The sequence below is a fragment of the Cynoglossus semilaevis genome, chromosome 13 (genome assembly GCF_000523025.1).
Source record: "Cynoglossus semilaevis isolate Cse_v1.0 chromosome 13, Cse_v1.0, whole genome shotgun sequence".
Classification (NCBI taxonomy): Eukaryota; Metazoa; Chordata; class Actinopteri; order Pleuronectiformes; family Cynoglossidae; genus Cynoglossus; species Cynoglossus semilaevis.
This window is the reverse complement of record NC_024319.1, coordinates 10,577,282-10,592,706: the sequence shown is the minus strand read 5'-3', so window position 1 is coordinate 10,592,706 and position 15,425 is coordinate 10,577,282. Positions and strand designations below refer to the sequence as shown.

General features: G+C 43.2%; 3 protein-coding genes across 9 annotated transcripts in view; 1 reads left to right on the top strand and 2 right to left on the bottom strand.

Annotated features, from left to right (window-relative positions):
• The window catches only part of nphs1 (NPHS1 adhesion molecule, nephrin), a 147,739-nt gene extending 144,465 nt beyond the window's left edge, over positions 1 to 3,274 (bottom strand). For 3 of the 4 annotated variants that reach the window (XM_025061821.1, XM_025061822.1, XM_025061825.1), the window contains exon 1: positions 2,268 to 2,378. The gene's annotated coding sequence lies outside the window, so the exon portion shown is untranslated. Of the gene's footprint in view, positions 1 to 2,267; positions 2,379 to 3,142 lie in introns of those variants that run through there. The other variant, XM_025061824.1, reaches the window with a different exon arrangement.
• Positions 1 to 4,946, top strand: part of kirrel3l (kirre like nephrin family adhesion molecule 3, like) — a 35,823-nt gene extending 30,877 nt beyond the window's left edge. Inside the window, exons 12-15 of one of the 4 annotated variants that reach the window (XM_025061843.1) lie at positions 419 to 526; positions 668 to 777; positions 912 to 1,001; positions 2,839 to 4,946. In XM_025061843.1, coding sequence (XP_024917611.1) covers positions 419 to 526; positions 668 to 777; positions 912 to 1,001; positions 2,839 to 3,333 — 803 coding nt within the window. In that variant the 3' untranslated portion in view covers positions 3,334 to 4,946. Of the gene's footprint in view, positions 1 to 418; positions 539 to 667; positions 778 to 911; positions 1,002 to 2,838 lie in introns of all 4 variants that reach the window. The other 3 variants (XM_008323514.3, XM_025061842.1, XM_017037913.2) reach the window with 3 other exon arrangements.
• Positions 4,947 to 6,081: 1,135 nt separating this feature from the next.
• The window catches only part of st14 (ST14 transmembrane serine protease matriptase), a 23,415-nt gene continuing 14,071 nt past the window's right edge, over positions 6,082 to 15,425 (bottom strand). The window contains exons 11-19 of the mRNA XM_008323537.3: positions 13,816 to 13,946; positions 13,230 to 13,334; positions 12,043 to 12,150; positions 11,569 to 11,682; positions 10,684 to 10,806; positions 10,169 to 10,346; positions 8,327 to 8,595; positions 7,755 to 7,891; positions 6,082 to 7,630 (exon numbers count right to left, since the gene is read on the bottom strand). Of these exons, the coding sequence (XP_008321759.1) occupies positions 7,469 to 7,630; positions 7,755 to 7,891; positions 8,327 to 8,595; positions 10,169 to 10,346; positions 10,684 to 10,806; positions 11,569 to 11,682; positions 12,043 to 12,150; positions 13,230 to 13,334; positions 13,816 to 13,946 (1,327 nt within the window). The 3' untranslated portion in view covers positions 6,082 to 7,468. The remainder of the gene's footprint in view (positions 7,631 to 7,754; positions 7,892 to 8,326; positions 8,596 to 10,168; positions 10,347 to 10,683; positions 10,807 to 11,568; positions 11,683 to 12,042; positions 12,151 to 13,229; positions 13,335 to 13,815; positions 13,947 to 15,425) is intronic.

Sequence of the window (15,425 nt, the reverse complement as noted above, 5' to 3'; positions counted from 1 at the left end):
AGATTCCAAAAATAAGGTGCTCACCAGTAATTTACATCAACGTAGCAGAGGGTGTTCTCCAGAGAGATGGGCAGCAGTATCTCCTAGAATCTCTAATTAGATTACTGTCTATTGCTTCACTGCATGTCAGGCCTTGTTACCCTCCTTTCAGAGAGATTAGAGACAATAGCCAGGCTGTGGGGCGTCGGATTCCCCGCTTGAGCATAGGTTAGCTGTGCGCAGGTCAGGGCTCGCCAAAGATGAATTTGTGTCAACGCACTGACATTCTGGGATTAGCAGGACAAATTAATGGATTAGTTTCCGTCTTTTATTCCGATCTGCTTCGTCTTGACACCAACACTTGCCGTCGTCTCCTTCACATCGTGTCCTCAAACCTCGATCTCAATTTCACCGTCTCCCTTGTCTGTTCTTGTTCCAGAAGCTCTGCCTATGCTGATTATAGTTGGTGGAGCAGTGGGTGGAGGCTGTGTCCTGCTCATCTGTGTCATCACGTTGGTTTCCCTCTGCTGCAGGCACACAGGCAAAGGTGAGCTCAACGGTTAGTATGGGCGAGAGGGTCCTCGGCCACTTCTTCACGTCCAACAGATTGAAATCACTTTCCTTTATCGGCTTTTTCAGCTTCTTTGACCAGTATCGATGTTAAAAATCCCTCTCAAAATCTCCACAGGTAAACGGTGCACTCGTCTCTCTAAAAGTGACATCAGAGTTCAGATCGTTCACAGCGACCACAATGCTACGCGTGGCAACGATGACGAGGAGGACGTCAAAGAGCCAATGGTACGTTTTCATCATATGACCAGAAGAAAAAAGTCACTTTAACGCTGTAACATGACATTCAGAATTAATTCTGCGCTCTAAATGAGGTCTTGTTACTCGTAGTAATTATTCAAAAACGGCGGGTCTTTCCTCAGGCTCCAAACAGCAGTGAGTCTCCGGGGACATCGCGCACAGAACACAGTGACCTCCTGGAAGAGGAGGACGACGAACGATCGGACATCAAGGTAAAACTTAAAAATACTTTTCTGGGCAACATCTTTCAAAATGACCAGCGTACACTGTTCTTCTACTGTACGTCTGTGTGTTACTGTAAAGAGGCCATTCACATGCAGCATTGCTATGGCAAATTCCAGTCATTGCATCATCTCTGTATCTGAAGAACACACCTGCTTATGGGAGTTATTTCTGTGGCAAAATTATTAAATTATCTTTTTATTTGCAGTTAAATCACCTTCTATCGTCTGCATAAAACCACGTTTTACCATAACTGGACTCTTAAAGATGTAGTGCAGAACTAGTCTGGCTTACAGTACTGTTTATAAAACGCAGGCAGCTCACTCACCTGCAGGTGGTGCTGCAATCACAGTTCTAATACCCTGATCCATAGGTTTACTGCATCAGTACAATATTATTGTTTTCATGGATGCATCTTCTGCATCTATGAAGACCAAGATTTAACCAGTCCCACTGAGAGGGGACATTTGTGATGTTAGAATTCAAACCCGAGATCCTCAGATTACAAGACCAATCTTCTTCACAGTAGCCCACGGGCTGCACACCACAAGCATTCACACTCAATGATCCAAAAAACTGTTTTTGTGTGGGAGCCTGAGTATCGGGATCAAACTGCTTACTTCATGCTGTAAGGCATGAGCTGAAACCACTCTTTTACAATGTGGCTACATTACTGTTTTTCACCCCCACATAATCTAGAGATAACTACAGACCTGGTATCAAGAGATGGCCCAGATGAACAGACTACATATAATCTTAAAATGTAAGATCACATGAACTGATGTAACATTTTTAGTTCAATGTCTATTCTTGACAACAGTCTCCCTTCACTGATGGATGAACAGTTCCACTGCGAAATCGCCAGGATTTTTTTAATCACTAAACGCACCTGTTTACAACGGCTGCCAGGGCTAAATTCAACTCAGGCCAAAGAAAACTATATTCTAAAACATTTAAAATAATTCTCTGCTCTTCACATCATTCGTGGAAACTGCACGTCAGATTTACTATGATGTAACAGAAACTTAACTTAAACTTAAACTTAAACTTATCTTTATTTGTCATTTGTGACATAGCACAGTGGGGTAGAAGAAACCACATCAACAGTTCTTGTGAAACGCTGCTCATCAAACCGCAGATTTAAACGATGTTTCACCATAAAAATACAATTATAATTAAAACACAATAAAAACTTAAAAACAGAGTCAGAATTTCGTGCGTTGTCACGTAACGATATAGAGAGATTTAAAACTTACCGAAGAACTTTTGCTGCTCCTCTTGTTTTTGGCTTCCATTTGAGCTGTCGACCTTGGGTTGCCAGATTTGACGAGTAACACGCAACCAGCTTAAAAGGCAAACGCCGCTACCTGTGACCATGCGTTTTTAACGAATTAATTGATCTAGTTTTTTTGGGTCATTATTGAACATACTAAAGACAATTATTAGCCAATCACATATAGCCCAGCTTTAACAACCTATGGTAGGGTTTTGTTTTGTTTAAATGTAAACGGTGTTTCCATATTTTCAAGAACACGTTAAACACAAAGTAGCTTCTAAAAAGTGGACCTGGCAACGGTGCTGGCCACCTGCATCTGACCAATCAGAACTCTTGCAGAAAGCTCAATCCCTTCAGGCTTTGCAGGTGTTTAAATTGCAAGAATGTAAAATTTTTTATAGCATATTCCAGAATTATTTTTGTTCAGTTCCTACAGTGAACACCGTTAATGCTGCTAAATGCTAAAAGTCTCCTTAGTTTTGACCATGTTTTATATAAACCACTCCCAGGTTTAAAAGGCTCATGTTTATTTCTGCCTGTCTCTCTCGCAGGACCCCACTAACGGATACTACAATGTCCGTGGCCATGAAGACCGCCACGTCCGCAACGCTGGCTTCTCTGAGTATGTGCCCAACTCACGACCCGTTTACACTCCGTCGCAGCTGCCCTCGCCGAGCCCAATTTACGGCCAGCACGGTACTCAGCCCCGAGTTTATGACTTTTCCCACCGATACGCCACTACCACAGCAGGCAGAACCGCGTACGAACAACAGCAGGCTGCCCAACAGCAGCAGGCCGCCCAGCCAGCCACCATTTACCCCACTGACCCCCACTACAGCGGCTCCGCCTACTTACCTGCTACCTACGGCCGTGCCTTCACCAGCTACGTCAAGCCTGCTTCCTTCGAGAAGGTAGATTCGTACGACCAATCAGATCAGGCCAGCAAGGTGTCCAGCTCGTCCCGCTTCTCTTACGCCTCGTCACAAGTGTCCTCCCAGCAGTCCGACTACGGTCGGCCCTCACAGCGTATGCAGACTCATGTCTGAAAAGACACCCCCAAAAAAAGTCAAGCGAACACGAGAACTGGAGCAGAGAGAAGAACTGTTGTCACCTCCACATACGGGAGGTCACACTAATACGAACTGATACATTCTTAACACGGACAGTCCTTGAGGGACATGTTTGGACAGTGAGTCATGGGATTTGGGTTTTGGGATAATCTACCTGTTGTGACCCAATAGGAGGGTCTACACTACTAATGCTAACTGTTCAACAGCTGGTGATTGGACAGACTGTGGCGTCTGCCCAAAGCAGTGGACAGATTGTTCCCAACCAGAAAATAAACCAAGTGCATCTCTGGAATTTGTGCGGCGGACAGCGACAGGAGATATGACGGTCTAAGACGTATTCGACAAGAAACATTCTGAAAAAACATTCTTTTCATCCTTTTTTTATATTCCGTTGGCATGCGAAAGGAATTCTAAGCACATTTGAGTCTCTATTGTCAACATGAGCCTGAGCTGTACACAGAGACAAACGTCAACTACTCTGCACAACCGTCCAGCTCTACTGACCAATGGCACTGAACGGAGGAGGCATCAGTTAACGTTAAACACCTTTGGCCTGAGGTGTGAAAACCCCATGACCTGTTGGATGGTCTGACAGCATCCATGAAAGAAGGAGATTTGATAAGAATGTGTATTTCGGCCTTTAATCGTATGAAGGACTGTGTGCTGTGACCAGCAGTGACAGAGAGAGGCCATGAAAACCCAAAGATGGTGAAAACTGTGTCGGGAAAAAACAGGTGCTGAGGCGGTTGGTACCGCTGTCCGACCTGGACATTTGTTTTTCCGCTGTATTTCCCGATTGTAAAATGAAGAGTCGGCTCTCACCTGAACAATCAAAGGGGTCGTTTGGAAAATCGGTGGCAATCTAGACCTTGAAATAAACTTGAAAAATGAATGCAGCGTCCTCAGCAGGCTCAGGTGGTGTGTGAGGCCGTCCCAGTGTGGACCGTACACTCGTCAAGTTTTACAACTCAATCAAAAATTGTCTCAACATGTTTACAAAAAACAGTACTACCCTGAAAACACCGAGTATCTGTACAAATGGCCCAGCTCATACTTTCTCTGTGTTGCATGCAAATGATGTGTCTAGTGAAACTCTTCAGCATTTGTACTCATGTCCATTTCATGTGTGGCACATTGACCTGTGACCCCGGCCCGGGTGCTTTCCTCCTCCTGGATGTTTCATTGTGAATGCCTGTACTGCCATTTGTCTACGAAGCTGCTAGCAGGCAGCCGGACGAGAGCGCTAACGTCACTCAAAGTGAAGAGGCAAACATCAACGCTTGTCTTTATTTTTCTATTTTATATAAGCCTTAATGTACAGCGTGTACGCTGCTCTCTTGTGAAGTATCTTTGTATTCATGTGTCTCAACCTCGGTTGATTTTAAATTTTTTTTTTTTTGGGGGGGGGTCCACATCTGAGCTGTTCTTCAATCACTGAATGCCGTTTCTTTGAACACGACTAATTGCCATTTGTTTGTTGATTTCTTTTAATAATGTATTAAGAATTTTATTTGCTAAAACAAAATGAGCTGTTGTTGCTTGTACCTTTGTACACATATTTATATTTAAATAAAACCATTTCTGATAAAGAGCTGCTTCGGCGTGAGTGGTGGGTGTTAATAGGCCCGGTGAGGGGCTCGGTTGGGCACGAGGAGCGGTGACAAACAAAGCTTCCCATGTAGCAACAATGATAAATACATAAATTAGCAGCACTGTCTGTGTTGATTTTCCCATTCCCCCAGTGGTGGGACGCTTTTAATGAAGACAGATGAGAAAGCAGAACCCCCGCTGTAGCCGACGTGCCCGTCTTGTAGTGTAATAGGATAGAGCGGTAACACAGGCAGGTATTATCTGACAGTACAAGTTTGTCTTGTCACCTCTGTTCACCAGGTAGGCACGGCGGGGAGGAGAGGTATGCGCTCATTACAATTCCGCTGTGAGAAGGGACAGGGTCTCACAAGACGAGCATTTATTATTCACGATGAGACATAAAACCGCAATCATGTGCCGTGCAGTTGGTTAAAAAGGTGTTTATTGTCACTTCTGGTTGTATAAAAAAAAAAAAAAAATGCAAACAACATATTTGTGGACTACAAAATGTCCATAATCCTAATCACAGTCGGGGTTCAGTGCCTGTGGCAACACCTTGTAAAAGCTGTTTTTACTTCCAATTATCTTGAAGGAGAAACTCAGTGGCTCTGAACACACAGTGCTGTGGTTGAGGTCACCGCAGTCAGTGGGAGAATAAAGAAGAGCCTTTGGTTCAAAGCGTGTTTTCCCATTACAGCCTCGCTGTTTTAAAATGTAACAAATGGGTTTTAAAAGAAAAAAAATCTCTATATATTTATGTAATATATAAAATATATATTTATTTTTATGTCTTCATATGCTCAAAATGTTTTTCCAAATGCCATGCAACATGGGTATATTCCTAAACAACAATAAATGTACTGACTGCTATGCGAGTTAAGGTGTGTCTGCACCAAAACACAGCAAAAAACAAACAAAAACACCCCAAAATATATACATACAAAAACAAAAAGATTAGACTAGGTTTGTATCTGAAACACCACCATGTGTTTGTTCATGTTTTTATCGTGGGATGCTCAAAGCATTACGGACACAGGTGTGTAGTATTGCACTTTCTTTAAAAATACACATTTACAAACACTTTGGAATTACTAAAGGAAAGAAAGCCCACAAAGCAATAATTAAATGCCAAAATTTGATTTTTAAAAAATTATTTATTATATTTATAATTCTACCCTTCAATATAAAAACACTGGATCCTATCTCTGGTTTGCGTCTGCTGGCCGTAACACTTACAGGCGAAGGCAAACAGACTCAAAGAAAACGCTCTGTTCAATCTTAGATTTCAACTTAATTGAGTTGGCTGTGACCAAGGAGAAGGAAATTCTCACAGGGAGAAAAAAACTCATTGCATTGCTCTGGCAACTAGTGACAACTCCATGGATTCTGAGCGTGAGTAAAGACTTTAATCACCCGCGGCTTAACTAGCGACCTGGGCAAACGAATCGGTGGAGGTGTAATAAAAATACTGATCTATGAGTCTCATTTAAATCAACAGCAACTTAAAACAAAGTCGGCTTCACTTTAGTCTCGAGCTCTATATTCCCACGGGGACAAAGCTGGTGTTTTTCACCAAACTTGCTATAGTTAACATTAGTGTCAGCCGCTCTCTCTGGTTAGAAGTGGACTTTTAGATTGATGAATGCGATATCTTGCCTCCAGGATGTTTTCAATTTTCACAACTTTTAATAGAATACAAAAATAACTCCCTGTGTTTCTCCACTGTTACAATCTTTGGCCTTACAGTTGTTTCAGCAAATGTGAGTTCATATTTAACAGATAAAAAAGGGAAACTAATTGCTACCTGGGAAATTAGAAAGAGCTAAAAAAAAAAAAAAAAACAACAACTCTGCAGTTGATTTTGGAGCAGAGACACTGTTAGAGCAGATAGAGTTCTCCAAGAAAATAAAAGAAACGATGAATAAACCTCCCCAAAATATACAGCTATCAAATGCAACAGCCCATTAGCAAAGTGCAAAAATGTGCTGCAGCCAAAAAGGACTGAGGGCACGTCACCAAGAAATACATGATAATAGATCTTTTAAAAATGTCTCAATGGTTTTGGGGTGAGTTTAAGTTTTTAAAATGTTTTGCGTCAGCCTTATATTGTTATATATTCATTATATGCTAAAAAAATGTTGATTAAATGATTCTGAAGTTGGTTGGTTTTAAGGAGTTACACACGACATGATTAATGGGATTTAAAGGCACTGCAGAAATTTACACTTAAAAACTGTACACGGTGTTGGTCTCTGTGTGTGGTGGAGGTGGGGGTGTGTGGGTGGAGGGAAGTATGTGCGAGAAAATAAAGTGCTTCAAGTCCCTGATGTGAGTAGTTGGTCCATGTGTTCAGATTCCTCTGGTACATGGACAGGTTCTGGGAAGACATGGACGTCTCGACTCAGACACAAATGTTCTTCCTCCGTTACGTTTTTTTTGTGCACTTGGACATTGTTCCCCGCTCTGCCTCCCTCACTCGCTCGCTCGCTCACTCACTCCCTCGCTGTTCCTCGTGGCATCGTCAAATCCCTGTCTCGTCCTTGATCCACTGTCTCAGCTTGGTTACGCGTGAATAGACGCCGGGCTTGTTCCGACGAGCGCAGCCCTCGCCCCAGCTCACGATGCCAGCCTGAAACCACTTCCCACTTTCCTCGAAGCACACCAGGGGGCCTCCGGAGTCTCCCTGGTGAGCACATTGAGGAGACACGTGTTTTCGGATTGGTTTTGGAAGTGAGAGCAAAAATAATTACAGAGCTGTGAAAACCCTTTTCGATACTTTTCTCACAGAACACCTCGCACGGTCTCACCTGACATGCATCGACTCCTCCTGCTAAGAATCCACTGCAGAGCATCCTGGAGGTGACCTGGCCCTCCGTCACCACGTTACAGACGGAGTCGTTGATAATTTTCACAGACGCCTTCTGCAGCAGTTGTGCTTTCTGACCTGCAAGAGAAGCAGCGGGTGCGGGGGGTCAGCGCACCGTCACACGACCTGCGTGTTTGTCACCGATAACAAAGGCGTTAATGGGCAGGATTACTGTCGGCTAATGAAGATGTAAGAGGCTCCACAGGGACAGGAAGTCCTTCTTAATGTACAGAAGTTAAGGCAGGCTTAATGGGGAAACAACAGATTAAAGCGAAACGAGACCAAAGCAGTGTGTCATGACTGCAGAGACAAAGAACAAAAAATAAAAAACAGAATAAAAACAGAAGGTGATGAAACTAGTGAGATTGAAGAAGAGCAGAGATGAAAAGAGTGTGGGATGTTTTCATTTTGACTCGAGTTCAATGTAAAAAAAAAAAAAAAAAACCAATTGAGAAAAAAAAAAAACAGGATGCAAACGTGGTCAGTTACAGCAGGAAACCAAATGTAGAATACCTCCTTCTCGTTGGGCACCCCAGCCTGTGACCCAGCAGGCCATGCCTGCAGGGAAGACGTGGGAGGAAGATGGTAGGCAGATGGGTTGGATGGTGTTGGTGAACTCCAACGGCTCGCTGAGCTCCAGCAGCGCAATGTCATAGTCAAAGGTCATCTGGTTGTAATCTGGATGGGATATAATCCTCTTCAGCGGGAGGCGCTGCACACCATCATACTTGTACTGGTTCTGCATGCCGCTGTACGTCTGCCAATTGGACGGAACGTGGTTCCTGTAGTAGGATGTAGAGCAGGATGGGGCCAAGGTTACGTTCACTTATTTAGAGGCAATATGAGCGAAGGCAGTTTGTGTGTGTGTGTGTGTATGGAGTGTAACACGAGCTTGGCCTTGATGCTGAAAATTCCACAAGTATAGTCTTTTCAATTTTACATGAAGCGAACCCAGACAGCATTAAGTGAAAGTAGAGACAGACTGGACTCAGTGATATCTGGAGATCATGACTGGGAAGTGGTTCATTTCACAGGAAACGACCAGAGGAACTATTTTCGGCTTCGGGTCGGAAGGAAAAACAAAACACAAAAAGATAAAATAACAGAGAGACGTAGAAACAACAATAAAGATATAAGTCAACGCAAAAAGGCTAGTGACGAGGACGGGGAAATCACACGTAAAAACACGAGGTTTAAATGTATAAACATTTAGTTAAAACACAGGGTGTCCACACTTTTTTGGCTTGGGAGACACTGCTCCATCATGACCAGGCTGAACTGAACATACTTAATATACATCATATGTTTGAGTACTGATTAAATGCATGAAGCTGTAAAGCACAATATGATCCAACTCTTACAACATATAGTCACTACTAAACACTACACAATTTGATTTTATATATTACATCCATCTGCTTTCTTCTGCTTCCATCTCTATGACCGCCACCCAAATCACACTGCACCGTACCAGCCCCTCATGAACCCTCCTGCAGGTGGTGAGTCCACTGGAAGGTACCAACCGCCCTAACCAGGATTCAATCTTGCCCCTGAGGTGAACCCTGGGGTTCCACACCGCTGACAGAGACACGGCCTCTGGGCCAAAGCTCCACATATTATATAATATGTTTTAATTTTTTAATTGCTCATGATCTAGCAGCGCTCCCTTTGTGATCTACAGTACTGTTCGATTCCGATCTGCTTGTTGGGCAACTCTGAGTTCAAATACTGCTCTGTGCGACCAACTGATTTTGAATCTCCACATTGACGGCAGCTTAAAAAAAAATAAAAATGGAAAAGAGAGTTTGAGCTCAACAGTTAATTGCCGTAGAGTAGAGCTGTCCAAATAAAAATGAACACCAAACTACACACTGCTGCTACCAACGTGAGACGGTGAACAGTGAGGGAAACACCTGCCGTCAGGTTCACCGTGACACCACCGTGTCTACAGAAGTACAGTCGGCGGCGTGTGTCTGTGTGTGTGCGGCGGAGAACTGTTGGTGTATGATGTTTAATTCTAAGAATGTTGACAGATAAAGTGATGGCTGTTTGTTTTACAAAAACACAGCAGCTGTGGCACTGTGAGGAGTAAAACGTTTCCCCATTCAATCACCAGGAGCGGCGGCTGAGGGGCGAACAGCATGGTGAGTGCTCCACCTATGGGTCACTTCTGAGTATAGCACCGTGTACGCATGAATTGGTCTGTGATCATCCTCGCTGATCTAAAATAGTGGAAAAGCATCAGATGAATAACAGACGTGTGACCACAGAAATCAGGAGTCTGCCGTGTAACAGTCACTGCCTGATCCGCGCCCGTGTGTATGAGTGGTGCACGTGTCTGGATGTGTGACTCACGCCGGGTTGCTGGTCACGAAGCAGTGAGAAGCTGAGAGCAGCCACCTCTCTGAGAGGATGGAGGCGCCGCAGACGTGGCCATAAGTCATAAAGTGAAGGCTGACCTGCCAAGGCCACTCCCCCAGCTCTGCATTCTGGCCCCCGCCGATGCGGCTCAGCTTATAGGGCCTGGGGCCACCGCCCGACATGTAAAGAGACACGATATAGACAGAGGGGGGAGAGAAGGGAGGAGAGAGCAGAGCACAGGTGAGGTGAGGCTGGCTGGAATCATCTGAATATTAGGGGTTACATTTGAAAAGCATGTGAATAAAAACAGACAGCCTGAGGCCATGAATGAGAAACAAATATTTCAGAGATGGCAAAGGTGTATTTTTTTTTTTAATCAAATATGGAGCAGCCAAGGCCAGGGGCTTTTATTTTCTACCTAACTCGGCTTCATCTAAATAACACTAGACAGAATAAATTCAATTGTTGAAAACATTAAATGCCACGAGTGAACTGAATTAGAAATCACTTACTGCAGTACTCTTCGTCAGAGTTATCTGAGCAGTCTTTGATGCGATCGCATTCAGCGTTCACCTTGTTGACACAGTCATTGTTATTGCACTTGAAGCTGAAGGCAGAGCAGATGCCTGGAGCTGCAGTGAGGCAAAAGCACATCCCATAATCAAAACAGAGCATTTCAATGGTAAAAATAAATAAATAAATCTAAAGTTGAGCCACAAAAAAACATTTCTGTTTTGGACAGGTACTGTCAGTTTCAACAGGAGGCTGAACACAACATGAATTAAAGATAACAGAGGGCGGTGATGACGTGCCACAGGTTTAATATATTTCATTTTTTTTGATTGATGTATAAAGTTGCTGTGCAGAGGCCTTGTTGACAGGAAATACATCCTTCACAGTGATGCTGCCCCCTGCTGTGTTTTTTTTGTTTTGTCTACTCTTTCCTAAGCGGTTGTTCGGCCCTAAATATTGAGCCACTAGGTGGCACTAATGTAATTTAATATGTGCCAGCATTAAACCATAGAGAAGAACCCATAACAATGGAAGGTTGTTAGGATTAGCTTCATCGAGATGAGCCAAAACATAATAAGTGTCATTGGATTTTCTTTAAACTTTACTTTAAGTGGCACTGAATGGGTTAAATACGATACTTTCTAATTGAAGCATCAAAAAGTGCAGTTACAAGTTTGACAAACGTTATTGGAGGTCAGCGATTATATTGGCAACCAGAGAATAGAAGAAGAAATAATGTAGTTAAATTAACTAGTGATATCAAACTGTAGTATTAGCACCCCCTGCAGGATGGAGATTTTAGAAAAAATTAAAATTGCTTTTCCACAGACCCCACAGTTTCCTGTCAGACTCTCCCTGTACATGTGTAATCGGCCGCTTACAGTTTATACACGAGGCCTCGTCACTTCCGTCCTCACAGTCCTTTTTGTTGTCGCATCGGACATCCTGAGGCAGACAGACGCCGTTCCCGCAGGACCACTCATTCTCCTCACAACCTGGAGGCAATGAGACGTTATAATGACAATCATATGATAATACGAAGGTGAAAATGTGAATAAGGAGGAAAGGCAATAAGCCTCAGAAGGACATTAGCGGTGCAGCCACGGTGGACATTAGCATCTGTCTCCATTCTTCTTGTGTGTATCACACATGATTAAAGGTCTGGACAGATGCAGGGCAAATTGGCTGAGGCTTCAAACAAACTCCATTACGGAATAGAATAATGACTGCACACAGCCCAGCAGTCAGTGACCGGAGCATTAGCAGTGATGTTTCTTTAATGTTAGCACAATTAGCATAGCATTAGAAAGAGGTTGTATCCCCTGAAGAGCACTTACACAGACAGGGATACTTACCACACCCTTTCTCATCGCTGCCGTCTCCGCAGTCGTTGACGCGGTCACACTCCCACAGCTTCGGTTTGCACAGGCCGTTTTTACAGGCGAACTGGTCCTTTTCACATTCTGAGATGACACAAAGTATTCAGATTTATTTTATTTTATTTGACAAGTTATGTGAATTAAACAATGGAATGGATTGAAATTCAAGATTATCCACAAATGGGCAAAAGAAAACCAAAAAAATACAAAATAAACTCCTAAACCAGTGGTTTGAAGCGGGAACCACCAGGGGGCGCCTCAGAAAAATGGAAGTAAGAAAATAAAAAAAATAAAAAAAGAGAGAGAACTGTACAAGAGCCACCAAGCTCAACCCTCCAAATAGTGGTAAGTCTGTCACTCCAAAACACACACATGCACACACACGCTCAGGGGCACAAGGTTTGATTTCTTTTTATTCTTTTTGTGAAAAATGAATAAAAGTAAGAAAATACATTATAAGCGTAGATTTTTAAAAACATATATTGTAGCATTGTCTGGATATTTCAAAGGGGTCTTCGGGCCAGGAGCTAATGCTCTTTGGGGGCCCTTGGTATAGAAAGGTTTGGCCCCCATCCTAAACCACACTCTGGACCACTACCAGAGCCCCCGTCCTAAACCACACTCTGGACCACTACCAGGGTTTTTTTATTACTGGTTGGGCATTCAACTGGTGGATAACAGACCTTGTAGGTGTCATATGCAACTCAAAGGAGGTCGGATGCTTTAACAAAATTATATATATATATAGCAAACAAACAAAAAGTCTGGGGAAAGAAAGAGGTACTGGTCCACCTGGGTTCGATTCCCAAAGGGACCATCTAATGGTACCTTCCCCACTTGAAAATCTGTTTGGATAAAAGTGTCTGAATGCATAAATATAAATGGAGTGTCAAAAAAGTGTGGGATCGTTCTTCAAAAAAATAAAAAAGGTCTGACTGAGTGACAGGATTACATTTCTATATAAGTGTTATTCCACATTAAAGACTGAAACCAGAGAACAGTCTGTGGTCTATGCTATTTATAGTCTACGTTCGCTTCCAGTTTTTGCATAGTTGACGGACAAATATCAAATTTTATTTTCTTAAGCCATCCCTGACAATGGTATATAGTAAATCAAAAGAACAGTAAGGATATAAATACGTTTGGGTCAAAGGTAAACTTACTACAATCCATCTCATCGCTCATATCGCCACAGTCGTTCCAGCCGTCACACGCCATCTCTTTGCCGATGCAGATGCCCGAGGCGCAAGCAAACATGTCGGGGCAAGCTGTTCACAAGTCAGAGAATAGAGCATAAAAAGCTGGGAGAGAGGATGAAGACAAATCGAGCGAAGGCGAGTGGCAGTGTTCTTTTACAACATCTGTCATGTAGACAATGCCTGTCCCTGTTGATTTAACCAATTATAAATCCATTTCAGTCGAACCACTAGACGGCATAAAAAAAGTGCAGGCTATAGTGAAAGCAGAGTGCTGGTGACTGACAGTGGCAAATAAAATGGACCCAATAAACAAGCTCGGCAGTGATTAGCCTCACTCTTGAGTTTCACTGCGAACCGTGTCTGAGTCCAAGGAAACGGCTCTATTTGACTGTCAGTCAGCCGCGTCCTGGAGTCCCTCCGACTGCACACTTACTTCCCCTGTGTTGCTCTGTAATGGCAGGCTATGAGTGTCACTGTCACATCACAACATGTCAGCCATCTAAGCCAGCGTTGTGTCAGCGTGGGGGCCCTGTCACAATTTTCAACTCACGGTTTGTCGGATCAAATGCGCTGTATTGAACGCTGAAGCCTTTGTCGGTGTAGGACTCGTCAGAGTGGAAGGTCAAGTCCACGGCGTTGGTGCTGCTGGTCAGAGACAATGACGACATTTCTCCACAGTACCTGTGGCAAAGGAGCGTTGTTTCAAGTACTATTCAAGTACAAAAATGACACATTATGCGTTGTAAATTTAAAAGCACATACAGCAGCAAAAAAAAAAAGAGGAGGTAACTGAAGAATTTAGACCAAAACATAGGAATGTATTCAAATTTGGAATGTTCTCAGTAATCAACACACTCATCGTGAAAGAAACAAATTTGGAATTTAGACTCTAATTAGGATATTCCTTGGTTCACTCTGTATTTCTTTAATGACCAGTGGTCATGTCGCACATGGCCAGCTTGTTGAGGATAAAGTTACAGGAAAAAAAAAATCGAGTCAAGTGGCCATATTTGTTCATTTTGTGTTTGACATTTCCAAACACAAATACGAACCAACCCTCAAGTGACACAACTACGGGTTGTGAAAGGGCAGGATAAACTTCATCCAGACAGTGGTCTGACAGAGGTGGATACTGCAGCTGGTTCAAGTGAACCAATGGTGGCAGAAGAAGGAGGCGGGCCACAGACAATCACTGTTTGGATGAAGAAAGAAGGCATCAAAGATTTCAACAGGTTCATGGAGACATCAGACTGATGGGTGTGGAGCAGACCTGCTGTGACCACAGGTATGACAGGACAGACCCACAGTGGAAATCCATCCAATTACACAACAGCCTGTGTAAACACTAATACATGTCACGAAAATAAAGTCATATACATGCAACTTTATTCTCATTCATTAAGACGAAGTTCATGTTACGCAGCATTTGTAATTATCTTTTGGGCGTACTGACAAGGCAGCTAGCTTATTCTGACAGCCTGCCCCCAAAGGTTTGATTTACATGGGCTGGACTGCATTTTCCAACAAGAGGAATGAGAAGAAAACCCATGTTAAGGTGGACGGTGTGATTGCTGGATTGCTCCTTTAAAGGAGTGAAAGTTTTATTGAGTGAACGGGACCGGAGGTCAAATGTAACCAACAGAACAACAATCAAACATAGGAGACAGTTAAAGTTATTATATTAACATTACCATTTGTTTCTGTTGGACATACTCTATATTGAACTGAATGGTTTTCTCATAACTACACGAGCGGCTCTGCCATTTGCTGCTGGGATAAACAATAAAAAGAGATAAAGGAATAATTTTCTTTTTCTTCAATCGGGGAATAAAGGAGACAAGGTGAACAATAAAGATGATGAGGGTCTTACTTGGTGCCCATAACCTCCACATAGTCTTTGTGGCACTCACGGATGTCAACCCCTGGCTCTTTCATGCGGAACATTGTAAACTTCAGACGCACTTTTTTCCCAGCAGGCACCTGTGGTACAGAGGCAGAGGTGACTGGTTCATAAGGTCCTTGTTTACAATACACGAAAAAAGAGGCACAGACAAAAGTGAGTTGAATGTATTTCATGTTAATGCAGTTATACGGGCAACACACCATAAAAGGTTTCTGCTGCACAGCCATAAAGGTGCAGGTGCACACACACACACACAC